Raw genomic sequence first — 21,816 nt, 5'->3', positions numbered from 1 at the left:
GATCAGTGCTTTATTTTATTACTTCTTTTTGTGATGTAAACATATTTTAATTTATAGGCAAGAAGGTGTTTTACCCTGTGGTGTTTAGTCTTTACAACCCTGCCATTGTTTATGCCAATCTGGATGTGCCCCCGCCTGTGGAACAGCAGCTGGTAAGACTCTTACTGTCGGTTATGAAAAGTCTCAGAGATCCTTGCCTGGTTCCTTTATGTTTGTTTCACAAACAGAAAACATAGTTTCAATTAAAAACTGTAGTTACTATGAACACATTTTCATAGTGTACCCCCTCCATAAAGTGTGATTCTGGCAGGGGGTTGGGGGGTGGGCAGAAAAGTTTAGGCTACAGAGAAAAATTCAGGTTCTAGATTGTGAAAATTGTACGGTCATTTCTACCAACTTATTTTTAGTAATACTAAAAATAAATTTTAATTTTAGAAACCTTACTAACTGGAAATTAAAACTGCTAAATAAATAAGAAGGAATAATATACTATGGGAAATTACTTAGAAAGTCTTGGAATGGGAATGCCATATATCAGAACTTATAGTTATTGACAAAGTTATAAAAGTTTTGAAAAAAATTTAAATAAACTTATGTGGAATAATTTAGATTTACAGAAAAGTTGGAAAGATAGTGTAGAGAGTTCCTGTACTTCACCCAGTTTCCCCTATTGTTTACATCTTACATAGCCATGGTTCATTTGTCAAAATTAAGAAATTAACATTGGTAAGTTACTGCTAACTACACTATAGATTTTATTAGGATTTCACCAGTTTTTCTACTACACCTCCTCTTTCTGTTCCAGGATCCAGTCCAGGATACTATATTGCATTTAGCCTAATCTTTTATTGTTAACATTAAGAACAAAAAGGAAACAAATGAACTAAGAAGACAATTTAACATGTTTAAAAAGTGAAAAGTAACTCCAGGAAAGAAATAAAGGCGGAAATTAATGAACCAAAAATAATAGATTGACAAATATAGGAGCTTATTCTTTATGTGCAGAAAAAATGTAATCATAAAGTGGGCAGATTCAGGGTAAAAAAAGAAAACACAACATAGGAAATTAGAATAAGAAAACATTAAGAGAAATCTATTTCATGTAGTAAGTTTAAAAAATTCTAAATAAAAGGAAAGATTTGAGAGTTTATGAAATATTAGCATGAACTAAATTCATGTAAATTTTTTTTTTTTTGTACTTTTATTTTATTTTATTTTTGGCTGCACCGCAGAGCATGCGGGATCTTAGTTCCCTGACCAGGGATCAAACCCACGCCCCCTCCATTGGAAGCATGGAGTCTTAACCACTGGGCCACCAGGGAAGTCCCTCATGTTAATATTTTATAAAAGCTCATGTTAGTATTTTATAAATAAAAGAGATGGAAGCTCTGAAGAGATGAAGAGCAATTAAAAATACTAGAACAGTTATCAAACATTTAACCTGCAGATACATAGATATGTTTCACTGGTGAGTTTTTCCAAACTTTCAAAGAACAGGTAATATTAGTGCCATATGATCTACTTAATATATTTTAAGAGGCCAGCATTATCTTCATACCAACCCCTGGCAAAGCATGTATACATAAACATACACACACACACACACACACACACACACACACACACACACACACACACACACACACACACACACACACACACACACACACACACACTTCTACCTTACCTGTAGGCCAGTATTACTTAGGAATATAGATACAAATGGGGTCAAAGTGGAAAACTGAGCATCTACATCTGCCTTATCTGACACCCTAAATCCTTTGTAGAAGTGAATTATTAAAAATAAAAAGGCATATTCGTATTGGAGAATGAGAGAAGTGCCATTAGGAGATTTAAATTTTGAGAAATTTCTGTCAGATGACAATAGTTGTCATAGAATTGATTAATGGAGGAGAGAACAGTCTGGAACATATTCAGGACAACACTGAAGATGGAGCTGCCTTGCATCCTCTGAGCTCATAGAAGACAGGGAGTGGTAGAGTATCTGTGCTTCTCTGGGAGGTGTGCTGAACAGCAGGCATCACAGGCACTGACCTGCAGGCTGAGGCAGTGTGTGTGGTCCCTGGAGCTAGAAAGGCAGGGTAGGGTCCTAGGAATACTGAGTTGTAGGGTGGATAGGGAGCCCCAGACTCCAGAGGTGAGCTGTTGTTGGCACATTCTGCCCAAGACCACGTTTAGCCCCTCCTTCACTATTGCTGGAGATAGACCCCTGTAATCATAGCTAACAACCAGGGGTTTTTGAAACAAAAATGAGTAGCAGCTAACCACAGCTAGCCAAACATTTGAGGGAAGCTAACACAATGAAAGAGACACCAAATTTTAATAAATAGAAAAATTAACACATGAGAATATGAATACAGGTAGAAAACAACGTTAAATATATCTTTAAGGAAATTAGAGAAAATGTTAATTTCATAAAACTATTTGTTGCTAAAAATAGAATCAGAACTTGGAAATTGTGAAAATATAAAACTCAGTAAATGGGCTGAATAGCAGATGGTCACAGTTGAAATAGTTTATAAACTGGCAGACAGGCCAAGAGACAATGTGAGAGAAAAATTGAGATGTGGGAAATCAATTCAGAAGCTCCCAGATTGTTTAATAGGAGTTCCAGAAGGGAAAGAAAAGAAAATAGAGAGGGGAGGAAATAGAAGAAAACTTCAAAGAACTAAGGAAAGATAAGTCTTCTGGCATTTGAGAACAGAAGTCAAGGGACAATCCTAATAGTTTCCAGAGATGCCAAAAATAGCAAAACCTAGCTTGTCTGCAAAGGAATAATAGGTTGGCACTCGCGGCCTTCGTGATAATATTGGTATTAGAAGATAATAAAATGATACCTTGAAAAATCTGAAGAAAAATAACTTCGATTATAGAATCCATATTTGACTTATTTGAGGGCAAATTAGGCATTTTTGAACACTGAAGAACTCAGAGTTTATTTCTCACAGACCTTTTCTAATTCAGCACAATGAGAATGAGCACATTGAAAGAGGAAGACCTGAGAATAAAACAGTGGTCAGGGGCTTCCCTGGTGGCGCAGTGGTTAAGAATCCACCTGCCAGTGCGGAGGACACGGGTTCGAGCCCTGGTCCAGGAAGATCCCACATGCCGCAGAGCAAGCCCGTGCACCACAACTACTGAGCCTGTGCTCTAGAGCCCGTGAGCCACAACTACTGAGCCCGAGTGCCACAACTACCGTAGCCCGAGCGCCGAGAGCCCGTGCTCCCCAACAAGAGAAGCCACCGCAATGAGAAGCCTGCGCACCACAACGAAGGGTAGCCCCTGCTCGCCACAACTAGAGAAAAGCCTCTGCGCAGCAACAAAGACCCAATGCAGCCAAAAGATTTTATTTAAACGCAGCCAAAAAAATTTTTATTTAAAATAAAATAAATTTTTTTTAAAAAGTGGTCAACAACAGCAAGAACCTAGTAAAACTTTAGTTTCTTTAAATAGTTGTTGATGAAACACATAATAAAAAAGAAGTTAATAGCAATTTAGGATTAAAAAGTCAAAGGGTATATACATGGTATACATACATGTATGACCTAACTCTGTCCCAAGAGACCCAGAAGCAGTGACATCTTTAGAGTAAAAGGCATACCCAGCTCCCAGAACTTAGTGCTGGGACAGGAAATAGAGGAGCCTGGAGCATCTTGTAGCTCTAGAAAGTAAGGAAATATTCAAACAACAATAGGATGAGGGTATGCCAGAGGGACACAAGAGCCTGAAAGGGCTCCCAGTGGCAAAGCTGGAACAATTTGAGCAACAAAATAAATAGCCTAGTACTGGATTATAACACCAGCATAAAATAAATATCCATGAGTCCATACTGATATAAATAAATTTGTGAGTGAGTAAATAAGTAATAATAATGAATGAACTGGATAGATTGATAGGTTGATTAGATTAGATAGGGGGAAAAGAGACAGATCTTCCCTACCGAATTCTAAATAACTTGTAGATACTCCCTTTTCCAGAAGGTGGAGCTAGGTGACTCACTTCCAAAGAAACAAGTATGAAAAAAAGAAAAACCAGTAGGTTTCAACAGAGAAACCTGGCAGACATCACCTTAAACCAAGTAATGAAGGTTAACATTACTAGTGTTGTCATGTACCCCCTCATATGATGTAACAAGAAAGGCACTTCACCCCTGTGGTCTTTCTTCCAAAAACCTATAACCCCAGCCTAATTATGAGAAAAACTTGAGACAAACCCAAATTGAGGGACATCCTATAAAATACCTGACCATTACTCCTCAAAACTGTCAAGATCATCAAAAACAAGACTGAGAAAATGTCACAGTTTCTCAGGAGACTAAGGAGACATAACACCAAATGCAATGTGGTCGCCTGGACTGGATCCTAGAACAGAAAAAAGGACATTAAAGGAAAAACTGGTGGAATCCCAATAAAGTCTGCAGTTAGTTAATAGTAATATACCACTGTTGGTCTCTTAGTTTTGACAAATGTACCACAGCGGTGTAAGATAATAACATTTAGGGGAAGCTAAAGCTACAAGAGAAGTATATGGGAACTCTTTACTATGTGGCAACTTTTCTATAAATCTGAAATTATTTCAAAATAAAAAGTTTATTTATAAAAAATTTTACTTGGTAAAACAAACCAGAAGAAGTGCAAAATGGACTCAGCCTATGAGGGTGAAGAGCTCATATTCTTGTCTGGTTTGGGAGGATGTGGGCGAAGAATGATTTGAAAGTGGATTCACTCTAAGATGTTGTATAGAAAAATAAGTTTAAGAACTTCCACTTCAAATTGTAGTTTCACCAGTTTGTAACCATTGCAAGTTATTTAACCTTTCTAGGCTTCATTCTTCTCACTTAAAAAGCATAAGACAAAAGTTTGCTCTCCATAAAGTTTAAAGTTGTATTAGAAGTAAATAGGAAATACACCAAATAGGAAAAAAATAGTTAAAAGGCATTTGATAGTAATTCACAGTAAACATATTTAAATAGACTTTCTTACTAAGAATGCGTTAAAACAGCAGTGCGATACTTTTCTTCTGTGAAATCGCTGTTTTTAAAAACAGCCATGTGAGTGAGGCTGGCAGGACAGGGGCTCCTCCGTCCCTGCCAGTGGTGTGGGAATACAGGTGAGCTTTCTGGGTCAGGAGTTTTCAAACAGGTTCATCCCTCTGATCCAATAATTTCCGCTCCCAGGAGTCTCTCCTGAGGAAATAATCAGAGGTGTAGAGTAGCAATATGCATAATATTGACAAGATTAAAAGCAAGCAAAACTGTAATAATAAAATGATAAATTGAATTATAGTATATACTGTGGTGAATGTTGTGTGTCAAGAGGAAAATGTTCATGAAATGGAAATAAATACAACAGCATAAACGTAGAGGTAAATGTGAAGTTAAAAAATGGTAAATGGTGTATATATATTTTAGATATTTTAATGCTATAATAGCTAGTGTTTTTATGTACCCTTTTGTTTGTGCAAGGTACTGTGCTGTTTTTTATAGACGTTAACTCATTTAATCCTGTAGCAACCTCTGAGGTGGGTGCTATTATTACCCCTGTTTTACAGATGAGGAGACAGCTGTGCGTGGATGAGTGCCCCTCCCCTAATGCACAGCTGGCCAGGATGGGGCCAGGAGCCCGGGCAGTGTGGCTTCATAGTCTCCACTCTGTTATATTAATTCATCAAATAGTGAGCGTCCATTCTATGCCAGCCATTATTCACTGCTGGAACCCCAGCACGTAGAACCGTACAGACGTGATTGTTGTTCACAAGAATCTTTAGTCTGGTAGGAAAAGACAGAAAATAAAATCAATTAACAAATACCATGCAGATCATTAAAACAGGCTGCGTTGTGAAGAGTGATTAGGTGGTTTCTGTGTTGCGTTGGGTCAGAAAGGCCTCTCTGAGATGGGGCTGTTGGAGGGGCTTCCGAATGAAAGGAAGGAACCTGCTACACAGTGACTGGGGAAGGCAGTGCCAGGCAGAAAGACAGCTAGTGGATTTCCTAAGGTGGCTGGAGCGCAGGGGGCGAGCGGGCACAGAGCTGGGCCAGGTCATGTAGAGCTTGCTGTACACCTGTAAGGGGTTTGAATTTTATGTAAGTGTGATAGAAAGCCTTGGGAGTTCTGGTTCTGTGGAGAATGGATTGTGTGTGGCTCTAACTGCAAGTAGCCAGTTAGGCTTTTGCAGTAGACCAGGGGTGGTGCTGTGGCTTGGGTGAGGATGGTGATTGTAGAGAAAGGTTTGGGTGTGATTTAGAGACAGAACTTGCTGGTGGATTAGATGTGGGGAGTGAGGGAAAGACAGGAGTGGCAAGAGGAGAGATCAGGACGTCAATGTGAGCATGGTAGGTGGGTGTTGGTTATCAGACGTCCAAGGGAAAGTGCCACGTTGCCAGGGGGATTCGTGAACCTGCCGTCTGTGAGCAGCTGAGGGCTGGAGATGTAGGTTGTGTGTGGATAGCTGCATCTCCCACATGCTTAGGAGAAAGAGTAAACTGCAATAAAATATTAACAATCAGGGATTGTAGACAATATGAGTTTCCTTCTACTTTCCTCAGTGAAAATATGCTGATTTAAAAATCAAACAAAACCAATGACTCTTTTCCCCAAGTCTGATAATATTTGAAGAAGTTTTAAAGAAACTAAAGTTATAAATGAAGTCATAATATTTATAAAATCAGAATTGGCCTGGGGTAGAAATGTCAGAGTGGATGTTTTAATACTTTGCACAAGGATTATATATATTATATATTTTTTGACAAAGGAGATAAGAATACTAGAGCCTAATCTTGGTTTTGCCACAAAACTTACGCCTATATAAATTTATTTATTCATTTAACAAGTATTTATTGAAAGCCTGTCCTGTGCCTTGCATTGTTCTAGGTACTAGGGATATAGCAGTGAGCAAAATTAATAGCGAGCAAAATTAACAAAAAGTCCTGCCCTCAGGAAGAAGCCTTCCGCCCCCCACCAAAAATGTTAAAGGAAAATTTGTATTTCATTTATTAGCTCCTACTTGAGCCAAGTCCTCAGTACTGCCTGGTTCCTTCTGTTTTCCGGAGTGGTTCTCCCGTTCTGCACAGCAGCTTTTTCAGACTGTCCCACTCTTCTCCAAAGCTGCTTCCTCTGCAGACCTGTATATTCCCGTATTCCTGCTATCTGCAAGAATTTCCATCTGTGGTTGCCCTGCAGATCACTGAAATTCATTGTGTGCAGAACCTAGCTCCACAACATCCATCTCTGGGCTGGTCCTCCCCCGCCCCCAACCCCATGCTCCTGCTCTTGTGGGGGAGGTACCGTCACATACCCATTGTCAGGACAACAGTCTGCGGTCATCCTTGGGTAATCCTTCCGTCTCATCCCCTGCTTCTGCCCATTGAGTCACTTGCTAACTTCTGTCAATTCTGTGTCCTAAATCTTTTCTACATCCATCAAATTTTTTTTCTTTCTGTACATACCATGACAGTCTATCCCACCAGCTTCTTATCCCCAGATTATAACTGTTGCCTCTTGACCAGCCTCACTGCCTCCATTCTTGCCTTCTTACCTCTTCTCTCTCCTTATCTCTTCTCTCTTATCATCCAGAATGATCTTCCAAAAGCATCGTCTGATCACATTACTCCTTTTGCTCCTGCTCTTCAGAGAACCCCCATTACCATTAGGATAAAGCCCAAACCATGTGACCAGGCACACGTAGTTCTCTCTGATGTGGCCCTGCCGATCCCTCTAGGCCAGGGGTCAGCAGTCTGTGGCCTGCAGGCCAAATCCGGCCTGCTGCCTAGTTTTGAATGGCCCATGAGTTAAGAATGGTTGAAAAATATTTTTAAAAGGATAATATTTCATGGCACATGAAAATTATATGAAATTCAAATTTCAGTGGCCTTAAAGTTTTTTGGAACACAACGTGTTCATTTGATTATTTAATTGTGAATGACTGCTTTCACACTACAGTGATAGAGTTGAGTATTTGAGACAGAGATTCTATGTTTTGCAGAGCCTAAAATATTTACTGTCCAGTTCTCTATAAAAGTTTCCTGAGCCCTGCTCCACATTTGTGGGCACCTCTACTTCTGACCCCGGTGTTTTAGTCCCACCATCTTTCACCCACAGTGCTCTCTTCCATCACAGGCCTTTGCGTAAACTGTTCCTTTGCCTGGAACTTTCTCCCAGCATATCTTTCACTTGACTAACTCCTACTTATCTCTCAGATCCCAGCTGTAACTTCATTTCTTGGAGGAAGCTGTCTCAGAATGCTGCCGCTTGGGTGAGGTGCCTGTCTCTCTCCTCTCTGTCACCCTCCTCACATCCATATCCTCATTTCCCTCCTTACCCAGCTCAGACTCCATGGTCAGCGGTTATCCACAGCCTCTTCTTTGCCATACACTCACCTCCTTCATCCCTCACTCCTTCCAGTGTTTTCTCTTAGAACCCTAACCTGGTTAAGGGCAACTCTGTCAGCCAGGCCCCAGAGTAGCAGAAGGTGGAGAGTGAGAGACACACAGTCCCACTACACAGCATAGCTTTAAACATGACCACAGGCCTCAGGGGTCCCAGACTGCCCTGAAATCCTGTGCCTTACCCTAGCCCACCCACTCTTTGTCCTCCAAGCCCGCCACACTATCCTTCTCACGCCTCCCAGCAACCCTCACCACTCCTTACTCTCCACGTATCTGTTTCGTTTAGAAAAGAGAAGCAGTTGGCTGTTCACTTCCTTATTCTCCTGTCATGAGATCCATCGACCTCACTGGCTCTGTATCACATTCTCAGCCTCTCTCCAGTCCCAGTGGAGGAACTGCCACATTCCTTCATAAGGCCAGCTCGTCCTTTTGTAGTGAACTACATGGAGCTCATCCCTCATGCCTAAACAAGGACGCCCCTCAGCCATTCTTCACTCTCTCCTATCCTAACATTTTGCCTCTTCTAGATCATTGCCATAAGCCTACCAAAATACTATAATACCACTTATGTTTGGAAAATGTCATAGCTGTTTCTTGACCTGGGGCCTCATTCTTCTTGCCCTTGTTTTCTGAGCTCTTGCCACAGTTGTTTCTTTACTGTTTGTCAAACACTCCAAGTGAGCTCCTCCCTCAGAGCCATTGTACATGCTTCTGGAATGATCTCCACATATTTGCATAGCCCACTCCCTGATTTCTGTAGGGTCCCTGCTCAAACGTTACCTCCTCATAGAGGCCTTTTGTGGCCATTATATCTAAAATAGGCTTTCTGTCTTGCTCTCTGTTTAGCCTACGGCATCTTTCTTTCTAGCATGTGTCACCACCTGAGACCTATATTTATTTATTGGTTATTTTCCCATCAAAACGGAGGCTCTGTGGTAGCAGGGATTTTGTCACCTCTGTTCCCTGCTGGGTCCCAGCTCCCAAAACCAAGTCCAACAGATTAAACACTTGTTGAATGTATGAATTTTAAAAGGAGGTTTATCAAGCTTCAACTTTTACTTCATTCTGCAGGCCCAGTGTCATCAAAGCCCTGATTTTCTTTTTCTTTCTCTGCTTGGACTTCAGTGGTGACCTCTCCATTTTAAAGCTGGTTTCCCTCATGGTGGGAAAGGACTGCAGCAGTTCCAAACTTCACATCTATACCCTACACCAGGGGTTGACAAACTTATTCTGTGAAGAGCCACATAGAAAATATTTTAGGTTTTGCAGACCATACAGTCCCTGTTCCAACTATTTAACTCTGCCATTGTACCACAAAAATACCCATAGACAATTTGTAAACAAATGAGTGTGGCTTTGTTCCAATACAGTTATTTACAAAGCCAGGTGGGAGTTGCTTACTCCTGCCCTACACCATCCAAAGAGAGCAAGTGTCTTTTCTAGTAGCTCTCAGAAGAATGAGGGGGCTTTGTTTTCCAAAGTTCCCAATAGCCCTCCTGTTTTAGCATGTGGACCTGAACTTTGTCTAATGCCTAATCAGTTCCTAAGTGAGTAGGGTGAGACCGTCTCACTGGTGTAGCGTGCTCGTGGCCCAGTCTGACGCTGCCAGTGGAAGGAGCGTCCCTGAAGCCCATGGGCTGCATGGGACCAGGTAATTACCAGGGCAAAACTGTACACAGTCAGGAAAGCAGTAGGGGAATGGATGCTGGCCAGGTACCAAATAAGGTCTACTGTGTAGAAGTGATCAGTGTATTACAGTATGTGCTTGTGCAACTGGTGTCCTCCTTAAGCAGAATGTAAGCCCCCTGAGGTCAGGCATCAAATTCTTTGATTATTAGTAACCTCAGCTTGCACCTTGTACAAGGCTTGAACAAATTAAATTGAAAGTAGAGAACAAAAGTATGGACACCAAGGGGGGACAGCAGGGTAGGGGGTGGGGCGGTGGTGGTGGGATAAATTGGGAGATTGAGATTGACATATACATACTAATTTGTGTAAAATACGTAACTAATAAGAACCTGCTGTATAAAAAAAGTAAAATAAAACAAAATTCATAAAACAAAGCAACAGAAAAGTAGCAAGAATCCTATGCTCATGGGGATTACTGTATTTTTGTTGGTTTTGTAAGGATTTAATAATATAAAGGCATCTGATCCATTATCAATCACATAAATGACAGGAAAAAGTATTATTTGGAAAATATTTTAATTTGTTTCATTGTTGATTGAAACTACTAGTTTTTGAGGGATTAAATTGAATTTTGTTTTTTAACCTTAAGGTTCACAAAAAGGATTCTGGCTTTTGGCGAGATTTTGGCTTTGGAATGACTTGTCAGTATCGATCAGATTTCCTGACCATTGGTAAGTACACCTTACATTTAAGGATAGGACTTTAGGTGTATACTGTAATATGGCATTTTTCTAAAAAGTCTCAGATCTAAATGTTTTCCTATTAAATTTTGAATGTCTGAGATTACCTGAAGAGTCTGGAAATATGAAAGGCAAAGTGAGCTTATAATTAGTGTCTTTGAATAGAAAAATGAGGTCATAATGATAAAATAAAATACCCATATTTGCAGTTGTTTCGAGTACTCTTACAAAAGATCTGTACCTAGCTTTGGTGGTGTACTCATGAATTGTTACAGCTAGAAATAATGTTGGGTTATCTAGTCCAAGGGCTTTCATATTTTTTACTTGGAGAGGAAACCACCGTTTTCTTGAACATAATGCAAAATCCCAGTATTTAAAACAAATGGAAAAACGCCTACTCTTTCTAGCTCTGGTTGAAGTTGGAGTGGGGAACTTGGAATCACTGGCTTAGTCATCCACACCCCTAAACCAAAGCTAACCTTGAAGAATCTCATCTAAGCTACCTGCCCCACTGTACCTTTAGTCTCACCCAGCAAAAATTAAAGCATCAGAGCCTAGTTTAAGGAAGCAGGCTGAAACCTGATTCACTCATTCCATGTCTCCTGATTCATTCAGGGACTACCTTTCCACAGCGTATTAGAATATATGGTATATATATTTTTTAATAGAATATATTTTGTGTATTTTTTAGGTCCATCTTACCTTCATTTTTATAATCAGCCATTTGTTTTGGAAATTCCTACACCTTGTCTTTTTTTTTTTTTTTTGGCCACGTTGGATCTTCGTTGCTGTGCGTGGGCTTTCTCTAGTTGCAGCAAGGGGGGGCTACTCTTTGTTGCGGTGTGCAGGCTTCTCATTGTGGTGGCTTCTCTTGTTGCGGAGCATGGGCTCTAGATGGCGCAGGCTTCAGTAGTTGCAGCACGCAGGCTCAGCAGTTGTGGCACACGGGCTTAGTTGCTCCGCGGCATGTGGGATCTTGACCAGGGCTCGAACCCATGTCCCCTGCGTTGGCAGGCGGATCCTTAACCACTGCGCCAGCAGGGAAGTCCTCCACCTTGTCTTTTTATCTCTGAACAAATGATGGAAAATCAGCAAATAGTAATAAAAAAGACTATTACATGAAACTAATACCTTTTTCCCTGATTTCTTGCTTAATAAAATAGTAAGGATACATCACTGCCTTCTGACCTCTGTTATTTCTCACTGCTCCTTTCTCATTGTTTTTTCCTTGTATTTCTATTAGATATATGTTGGAGCAGTTAATGGTGTCCCACATTTCTCTGAGACTGTTCGTTTTTCTTCATTCTTTTCCTCTTTTCTTTGTATTGCATAATCTCAATTGATCTATCTTCAGGTTCACTGATTCTTCTTTTGTTAGTTCAGATCTACTGTTGAGCTGCTCTAGTGAATTTTTCATTTGAGTTATTGTGCTTTTTAACTCCAGAATCTCATTTCTATCTCTTTATTAATATTCTCTTCTTGATGAGACATTGTCATCTTACTTTGTTACTTTTTTAAGCATGATTTCTTTTAATTCTTCGAACATATTTATAATGGTTGTTTTGAAATCTGCTAAAACTGACATCTGGGTGCTCTCACGGCAATTTCTGTTGCCTGCTTTTCTTTTGGTATATGGGTCACACTTTTCAGTATTCTTTCAATACTTTTTTGAAAACTGGACATTTTAGATAATATTTTGTGTTGATTCTAGATATTGACTCCCCCTGCCTCCAGGGCTTGTATTTTGTTTTGACTTTGCTTATTCATTTATTAATTGACTTGCCTTTACTATTTTAGTGAATTCTGTCTCCCCACCCCTCTGCCTCCCAACAATATGAAGCTTCTCATGTCACTCATCAGGGCATGTGCACAGCCATCCTGGGATGATGTTGGATTTAGCGGGGCTCTCTTTGACTGTCTCTTTCCATTCCTGTTGATGTCACTCCTACCTATTAGGCTGTTAGGCTGCACTAATTTGCTCGCTGATTTGACAGTGCTCTGGGACATAAATTGCTCCATAGTCTGAACCAATTAAATTGAACCCTTTTGCAGGGTAGTTTTTGAGGCAAGTTTTTGAGGTTTGCTTGGACCCCAGGAGGGCTCTTCTTAGCTGTCTCTTTGCCTGCCTCGCTCTGGTAAACTGGCTGGCCTACATTTTAGCTTGTTCTAATGGGGCTACCAGCCTCCTCTTAATTGTTTACCACCAAATCTCCAGTATTTTCAAGAGCCCCCTTAGGCCTGAATTTCTGCACATTCTCTTTTAAATAAAGTCAGTTCCTTTGGGAAAAGCTCTGGAGCATTTGTTCTTATGGACTGCTGCTTCCCCTGAGAAAAAGCTCTGAGCCTCTGCTCCAGACCTGGGGGTGGAGATAGTGGCACACTTCTCTCAGAGGGACACCCCTGCTTTATGAGCAGGACATTAGGTGGGAGCAGTAGGGCCTACTCCCTCTTGGAGAGCCTCTACCCTATGAATGTGGGCTGGGTGAGAAAGGGAGCCCCTGCCCTCTCAGTAGCACTTGTTTGCAGTTTAGCCTCTTTCATTTGGAGCTTCTGTTCTTGTCCCTCTTTCCTGTCCTTCTGGTATTCCCATTATACATATGTTACACCTTTTGTAGTTGTCCCATAGTTCTTGGATATTCTGTTCTGTTTTTTCTTTTCTTCCCCTCCCCACCCCCCACCCCCAGTCTTCTTTCTCTTTGCTTTTCAGTCTTGGAAGTCTCTATTCACCTGTTCTCAAGTTCAGAGATTCTTTCCTCAGCCAAGTCCAGTCTACTAGTGAGCCCCTCAAAGGTATTCTTCATTTCTGTTACATTGCTTTTTATTTTTAGCATTTCTTTGTGATTCTTTCTTAGAATCTCTCTCTCTCTGCTTACATTACCCACCTGTTCTTGCATGTTGTCTGCTTTTTCCATTAGAGCACTTAGCGTATTAATTATAGTCGTTTTAAATTCACAGTCCTTTAGTTCCAACATCCCTGCCATATCTGAGTCTGGTTCTGATGTTTGCTCTTTCTCTTCTGATACTGACCAGGGTTCTTAGCCTTCCCCAAGCAATAGAAATTGACTAGAGGCCAGACAAGAAATTCATGCAAGGCTTTATTGGGGCCCCTGCTGCAGCAGCGGGGAGTGAGAACAAACGACAGGTTCCCTTGCTTGCTCACTCGCTGAGGCAGGGTGAGCTTGTTCCTTATATGGGGTGAGGGTAGGCGTGTGTCCAGGGGTCGGGCCAGAGGGGTGGCTTAGGTCGTTTGCCCGCCCCTTTGTGGTGTTGTGCGCAGGGGGCATGCACAGTACCCTGCTTTTGCTCCTGACACCCAGTTTTTGCTCCAGGCTCTTTAGAAGTGGCAGTTGGGTTTTTCGGTCTTTTGTATCTTTCTATCCATAATTTGCCCCAACTGCGCATTCATGCAGTTATTTTTCGTCCCATATGGTTTCTTTGTATTTTGTTGCTCGAGGAGAGGTGTGTCCAGGTGTAAGCACTGCAGCACTGCAGCAAAGGGTCCCGGGTCCCAGCCTGTCTCACTTCAAACTGTTTTTTGACTTTTAGTTTGCCTAATTTTTTTCTTCATAGCTGAACATGATGTACTGGGTAAAGGAAACTGCAGTAAATAGGCCTTTAGTGATGGTAAGGTGTGGGAGAAGAGGAAGTATTCTGTAGTCCTATGATAAGGTCTCAGTCCACCTTTAGTGAGCCTGTGAGCCTGGACCATGAACTTCACAATCGTTTCACAGACACAGCCCCCAATCTTAGGTGGGACAGGATGGCTAGAGTGGGCTGGAGTTGGGTATATCCCTTCCCCCACATAGGTTAGACTCTGGTAAAATAGTTTTTCCTGAGCACAGGCCTTACTAAGAAGAACAAAATGCCCTGGCATATTTTAGAATGGTTACTTTCCCCCTCCTTCTGAAAGCGCTAGGGGATTTTTCTCAAGTCTTCACTGTGAGAACCTGGTAGACCTAGAGGTAAAACTCACAAAAGTGTGCAGGCCTCTCTGGAATTTTCAACTCTTAGACTTTTCCACTGAGCCTCTAGCAATTCATCAATTACAGTTCAGATTTTCCTACCCCAGTACTGGTTCTCCTGGAGATTTCTATTAGTCCATTTCTTCCCTAATAGTTGTGATTCTGTCTTACCCACCTATCTGTCTCTTCACAGTTTGCCCTGTGACTTTATTTTTCTGAGGGATCTGAAAAGAGTTGTTGAGTTTTCAGTTTGTTCAACTTTTTACTTGTTGTCAGGATGGAGTGATGACTTCTAAGGTCTGTACATGCTGGACCAGAAACCGGAAGTCCTCTGTTTATTTTCACTATCTGTACCGTCTCCAATATTAGAGGAGCTTAATTTGTATCTACAAGGAAGAAAAGCCAAGATATAATCAGACATAGCATTTAGTAAAGCTGTGACTATTTAAAGTAATATTTTTCAGAGATCTCGGGATTATTGTCATCCTATGAGAGTGAAATTAAGTGACATAGAATTTGACAAAACACATAATTTGGAAACCTAGCTTTTAATTAAATAATTTTTTTCTCCATTTTTAAGAATCTTTTCTAGCTTTTCAAAAAACTCAAAATAGTTTGTATTCTCCATGCTTCTTTAAAGTTAGTTCAGCTTAAACTAATTTGAAAATAGTGTGAACTCTTATCTCCCTTGCTCTAAGTAAGGCTCTAAGTGACATTTACATTGCCAGGTCTACTTGATTCTCTTTAAGTTCTTAATTGAGCAGCACACACTTGACCATTTCTTTCTCAAGATGCTTTCCTCACTTCACTACTGTGATAGCACATTCTCCAGAATTTTCTCCTTCTTCTGGGGCCACCTCTCAGTCTCTTTTGCTGACTTGTCTTTCTCTGCCTGTTTACCCTCTAGATATTGACATTTCTTAGCATTTAGACCTGGGCCCTGTTTTCCCTGTAAACTCTAGTAATTTCACCCACTTCCATGGCTTTAAATCATCTGTGTGCCCATTCTCAACTTTATGTGTCCACCTTGTCCATTTCTTCTGTTTTCCCTTCCGGAAAGTTTTCTGTGACCCAGAAGAACTTGGATCTCAAAGGATAGAAAGAAAACATAATAAAACATTAATGGTGGTGATGTTGTGGGTGATTTATATTTCCTTCTCCTTTATTTGACTTTCTAGAGGTTTTCTACAGAACTCTGAAGTTTACAAAGTATTCTCAAATGTTTAATCTCATTTTGATACTTTCAACAACAGATTGTGAGCTTCTAGACGTCAGCTGGTAACTGGATTTCTAAACCAGGATGTCAGTCCTCTACTTCAGGTGTCTTTGGATTATACCATGCCATCTCATTTGAAGCAGAATGTTTAAGTCTTTATCAGGTTTGACTGTGCTCCGGCTGCCAGGCAGTTATTTAACAGTGTGAGTTTTGATCCTGCAGGTGGATTTGATATGGAAGTAAAAGGTTGGGGTGGAGAAGATGTTCATCTTTATCGAAAATACTTACATGGTGACCTGATTGTGATTCGGACTCCGGTTCCTGGTCTTTTCCACCTCTGGCATGAGAAACGCTGTGCTGATGAGTTGACCCCCGAGCAGTACCGCATGTGCATCCAGTCCAAAGCCATGAACGAAGCCTCTCACTCGCACCTGGGAATGCTGGTCTTCAGGGAGGAGATAGAGGCGCATCTTCACAAACAGGCATACAGGACAAATAGCGAAGCTGTTGGTTAATGTAATCAGTGACACGTTAGTCTGAACCACAAACCAGCACTATTTATTTAGCCTTAATTCCAATTCCAGATGCAGTGCCTCTTTCAAAGATGACATGCTTATCTTTTGTGTTCTTGCTGACATTACTTTAGCAATTTAGTGTGAGAAGAAAAAGCAAGTTTTGCAATGCAGAGTCTCTGTTTTGTGAGTATACTTCACCATGGAATCATTGACAAATCAAAATCTGCTCTTTGTTCTAAGAGTAGCTTTGAGTTAATGTTACCCGGCTTCATGTTCTGACGTGTATCCTGGTTGCGTCTGGGCTGAGGGGTGGGATGTGTTGTGCTGAAGGTGGGTCGGGAGCATCCTGTTCCCAAAGAGAGGACGGAGTGTTACGGATGGAGTGTGTGGATAAGGGCTCGTCACCTACCGACCACGGAGTCAACCTGCTTGGTTCTAAATTAAGATCTTTGGGCAGTTGCTTAAAGAATCCTTTTTCACTGAAACAGAGGATAATTAAATGACACATCTGAAATCGCCAACTAATCAAGAGAAGGCAGAGACAAAAATCCCTCAACTTTGTGTTGCCTAGCCCCCTCAATGTCTGTTTTTAAACAAATGGGTAATAGTAGAAAATACTAAGGTTATAATCTGTGGCTTGATTAAAAATATAATGTGTTACTAATTTAGCATCATGTTCAGGATTAGGAGTCAAAGTTGCTGTAGACTGTTTTGAATAAACAGAAATAAACATGGAAACGTCTTTAACAGAACAGTTAATTATGCTGGAGTATAGGGCACTAAACTGGTGTCTGGGACATCAATTTACATGAGCCAGGGCCCTATCAGGGCCTTCTTGCGGTGGCTCAGAATAGATGAACATAGCATGGTGTCGTGTGTTTTTTGCTTTGTGTTGTCTTATTTAGCATGGATCCATATGTACGTATTCTCCTTTTTTTCTAATATGTTAATTAAGCTACGTCTGTGCTGTACAATACTTTGAGTTGAGGGGGAGTTTCACTGAAGGAAGAAAAACAAAACAATTTAATGAGGTATACCATAAGATCATAACTGATTCGAGAAAAGAGGAGGAGGGGAAGGTTGTCTAAATGGAAATCTGAATTACAGAATATTTTAGAGAAATATATAACTTGCAGATAGAATGCTATTTTAATTGAGGTGTAAATTATATTAATGAGACAAGATGAATAAGAAATTATATTCAGATATGACTGTACTATGTTATTTATCACACATGGATCTTTTACTATATGGTCAATTGCTAGATCCACAAATTGGAGATATGGTTAAAGGCATGCATAGATTTTTGAACCTTTGGCTTTTAAAAGGGACCTATATTGAATTCTTTCTATTTGTATAGAAACCCCTGAAAATTCATAGAAGACAAATCATTACTCTTTTTGCTCAGTAAATCATATCATCTGAAATATTATAAATCCCAAATTTCTTGGTGCTACATGAATTCAATTTTATAATAACTCTTACTAAATATTCTTACAAGTTTTTAGTTGGGGTAGCATTTAGGCTTAGTTTTTTAAGATGTGTAAACTGTTCTCTGCAAAATTGTTTAGGCCATTTTCTCCTTTTATATACAGTTATTTATTGTGAAGACCAGTGAATTAAGGTATTTAAAGTGAGAGAACCTAATTATTTGCAAAAGTGAGTTGTAGCTGGTTTTTTGACAGAATCAAATGATTTTTTTTCTCCTTTTTTTTTAAAAAAAAGCTTTTCATTTAAAGATGGAAGCTAAACAGTGGAAACATTACTCTGTTTTTGACAGTAAAAGGTACCAATAAAGTATTTTATTACCCAAAGTTAAATGAAAATGTGATAAGTTAATTTCTTTCTGTTGTAAAATATCATAAATACAGAAAAGTGTATGACATGTAAATGTGTACTTTAAAGAATAGTAAAGCCAACGCTAGTGCACCAGCTATTCAGATTAGGATATAGAACATTACCAGTGAAAGGCCTCTGTGTGCCCTTTCTCGATCACATACCCTCACTCTCTCCATAATAGTCACTATCCTGATTTTTGTGATAGTTTTTCACTCATTTTTCTTCACAGTTTTCCCAACTATGTATGTGTCTCTACCCAATGACTATTTTGCCTGTTTTGAATTTGTATGCATATTATTTCATTATACTCTAACTTTCAGTATTTTGTTTTTGAGGTTCACTTATGTTAATCTCAAAATTAATTCATTTTCATTACTGACTAGTATTCCACTGAATGAATATACTGTAGTATTATTCTACTGTTTATAGATATTTGGATCATTCATAGTTTTTTTTTTGTTTACTTGTTTGCTTTTGCTATCACAAGCAATGTTGTCATGAATACTGCTGTGCGTGTCTCTTAGTAGTGTGCGAGAATTTCTCTAGGAGTAATGATGCTAAGTCATCGGTTGTGTGTATGTTCAACTTCCTTTCCAAAGTGGACCACCTCCAGCACTGTAAGAGATTCACTTTGCATCCTTGGCAATACTTAATTTTGTCAGGCTTATTAATTCTTGCTAATCTAGTGGGCTTTAGGCATGAATTGTAATTATAATTTCATTTCCAGTCTTTTTGCCCATTATTATAAGTTCATAGGAATTCTTCACATATTCTGGGTACCAATTCTTGTTGGTTAAATGTTTACAAGTAACTTCTCCCAGGATGTGGCTTGTCTTTTCCCATTCTTGATGGTACTTTTTGATGAATAAAAATTAACTTTAATGTGTTCAATTAATCTTTTTCCTTTATGTTTTCTTTTTATTACTGATTTATGACCTCATAATAGAGAAGGGTATCTTAAAACTATTGTTCTGTATTATCTTCTGCATACCTCATACATAGCTTTGCTTTTTCCCAGTCATAAAAGTGGAAGAGGTTTTGTGTATTATGTGACGTAAGGATTGAATTTCACTTTTTTCCTGCGTTGCCTTACTATGAAGTCCATATTTTACCCACAGATCTGCAAAACCACTCTCATCCATCAGATGTCATACACACACAGGTCTGCTCCTGGGCTCTCATCTGTTCAGCAGATTAGGCTGTCTCTCACCACGTCATCACATCACAGTCTAATATTACTGTAACATTATAGGAGTTGATATTTCTGAGAATTAATCCACTCACCTTGTTCTTAAAGATTGTCACGGCTGTTTGCAGCCTTTGTACTTTCATATAAGTTTTAGAATAAGCTTGTTAAGTTTAATGAAAACTTTTGTGAATTTTTATTAGAATCTCATTGACTCTATAAGGTCACTTTGGGGAAAATGTACATCTTTATCATACAGAGCTCTCTGATCCTTGAACATGACATTATCTATTTTGGTCTTTATTGTCTTTCAATTAAGTTTTATACTTTTTCACACAGTGGATTTTCGTGTATTATTTTTTTAGATTTTTTTTTCCTAGGTAGTTTGCATTTTTGATGCCACTGTAACTATCTTTTATTTATTTTTATTGTCTATTGCTGGTATTTAGAAATCAGACTGATTTTTGTGTGTTAATTTTTGTGTTCAGTAGCCTTGCTGAACACAATTAATTCTAATAATGTATTTCTAGTTTCTTTCGCATTTTTTTGTTATCTATGAGTAGTAGAAGTTTTGTTTCTTATCAATTTTTATATCTTTATTTTTCTTGTCTTACTGTGCTTGTTAGGATTTGTTGTGCAGTGTTGACTGGAGTGATAGTAGAGGACTTCTTATTTCAAGGGAGACATTCTCAGTGTTTCATCAGTAAGTATGGTATTTGCTATAGGTATTTTTATAAATACCCTTTATTAAGTTAATAAAGTTACCTTCTATTATTACTTGGCAAGTTTTTATCATGCTTGAGAACATTTATCAAATATTTTTACTATATCTTTTGAGATAATTATATGATTTTTTCCCATCTTTAATATGTTAAATTGATGAATTAGGTTAATTGTCTGAAGTACCCTTGCATTCCTGGGGTCAATGCCAATCTGTCATGATGTGTTATATTATCCTTATATATTGCTGGATTCGGTTTGCATGCATACACAAACACATATTTATTTACATATCTGTATATATTTGTGTGTGTATGGGTGTGTATATTATATATGTACTTTTTTCAGGTGTTTTTCATCTGTGTTCATGAGTAAGATTGCCTGTATGTATTATACTTCCTTTCTCACCCTTGGGCTTTTCTATTAAGGTTTTACTAGCTTATAAAATAAGTTACAGGTGTTCCTTTGTACTCTGTTTCTAGAAAAGTTTTGTAAGACTGTAATTATTTCTTCCTTGAATATTTGACAGAACTTCCTGAAAGCCACCTGGGCCTGAACTTTTCTGTATAGTAAGACCTCTGATCACTGGTTCAATTTATTTAATGATTGTGGAACTGTTCAGATATTCTGTTTCTTCTAGAGTCAGTTTTGATTGCGTTGTTTTAGGTAAGGTGCTGTTTTCTAGGAATTTATCCTGATAAATTTGAAATTTTAGATGAAATGTACAAAGTTGTTTGCCATTTCCTCTTGTTATCTGTGTAATATGTATGCGATCTATAGTGATAGCTTCTTTCTCATTCCTGACACTGTTTATTTGTGCTTTTCTTTTTTCTTGAATAGTCTTGCCAGGTGTTGGCAAATTTTTCTCAGTCCTTCCAAATAACTGACCCCCTGCCAGCCACATATGAGAGACCCAGTTGCTTCACATCCTCCCCAGCACAGTATTTTCAGTGTTTGTAATTCAGACTCTTTAATTTCTGTTGGGTGTGTACAGTTATCTCCTTTTGGGTTTAGTTTAGTTTATCATCAGGAAAATGATGTTGAGTATCTTTTCATATGCTTATTGGCCATTTGGATATCTTGTTTGTGAAATGCCTATTCCAGTTTTTTGCCCTTTTTCTTTAATTGGCTTTTTTTTTTAATTGATGTGTAGGAGTTACTTATATATTCTGGATATGAGTCTTTTGTCAGATTTATATATTGCAAATGTCTTCTCCCAGGCAGGGGAGTGTTCTTCATTCTCTTAATGTTATCTGTTAATAAGCAAAAGTTCTTAGTTTTAATAAAGTCCAGTTGATTGGTTTTCTTTCTTTTATGGCTAGTGGTTTTGGTGTCCAGTTTTTAAAACCTTTGCCTACTCCAAAGTAAAGAAGAAACATTCATGTTTTCTTTTAAATGCTTTATCGTATTGCCTTTCATATTTAGATCTATGATTCATATGGAAATAATTTTTATATAGTATGCAGTAGGAGTCAAGATTCATCCTGTAGCATTTCTTTTAGTGAAGGTCTGATAGCAAACTCCATTTTCGTGTGTAAATATCTTTATCTCATTTAAGAAATTTTTTTTTAATTAATTTATTTATTTATTTTTGGCTGTGTTGGG

The 21,816-nt window shown here is 39.0% G+C and overlaps 1 protein-coding gene across 9 annotated transcripts in view; it reads left to right on the top strand.

Annotated features, from left to right (window-relative positions):
• The window catches only part of CSGALNACT2 (chondroitin sulfate N-acetylgalactosaminyltransferase 2), a 57,536-nt gene that overhangs the window by 31,398 nt on the left and 4,322 nt on the right, over positions 1-21,816 (top strand). For 5 of the 9 annotated variants that reach the window (XR_005016821.1, XR_005016823.1, XR_005016824.1 and 2 more), the window contains exons 6-8: positions 58-152; positions 10,683-10,764; positions 20,118-20,194. Coding sequence is in view for 4 of the 9 variants with exons in the window: in XM_036828713.1 (XP_036684608.1) it covers positions 58-152; positions 10,683-10,764; positions 16,174-16,466 (470 nt within the window). In the remaining 5 variants the exon portion in view is untranslated. Of the gene's footprint in view, positions 1-57; positions 153-10,682; positions 10,765-16,173; positions 19,201-20,117; positions 20,195-21,816 lie in introns of those variants that run through there. The other 4 variants (XM_036828713.1, XM_036828714.1, XM_036828711.1 and 1 more) reach the window with 1 other exon arrangement.

The sequence above is a fragment of the Balaenoptera musculus genome, chromosome 16 (assembly GCF_009873245.2).
Source record: "Balaenoptera musculus isolate JJ_BM4_2016_0621 chromosome 16, mBalMus1.pri.v3, whole genome shotgun sequence".
Lineage (NCBI taxonomy): Eukaryota > Metazoa > Chordata > Mammalia > Artiodactyla > Balaenopteridae > Balaenoptera > Balaenoptera musculus.
This window is presented reverse-complemented; position numbering and strand designations above follow the sequence as displayed.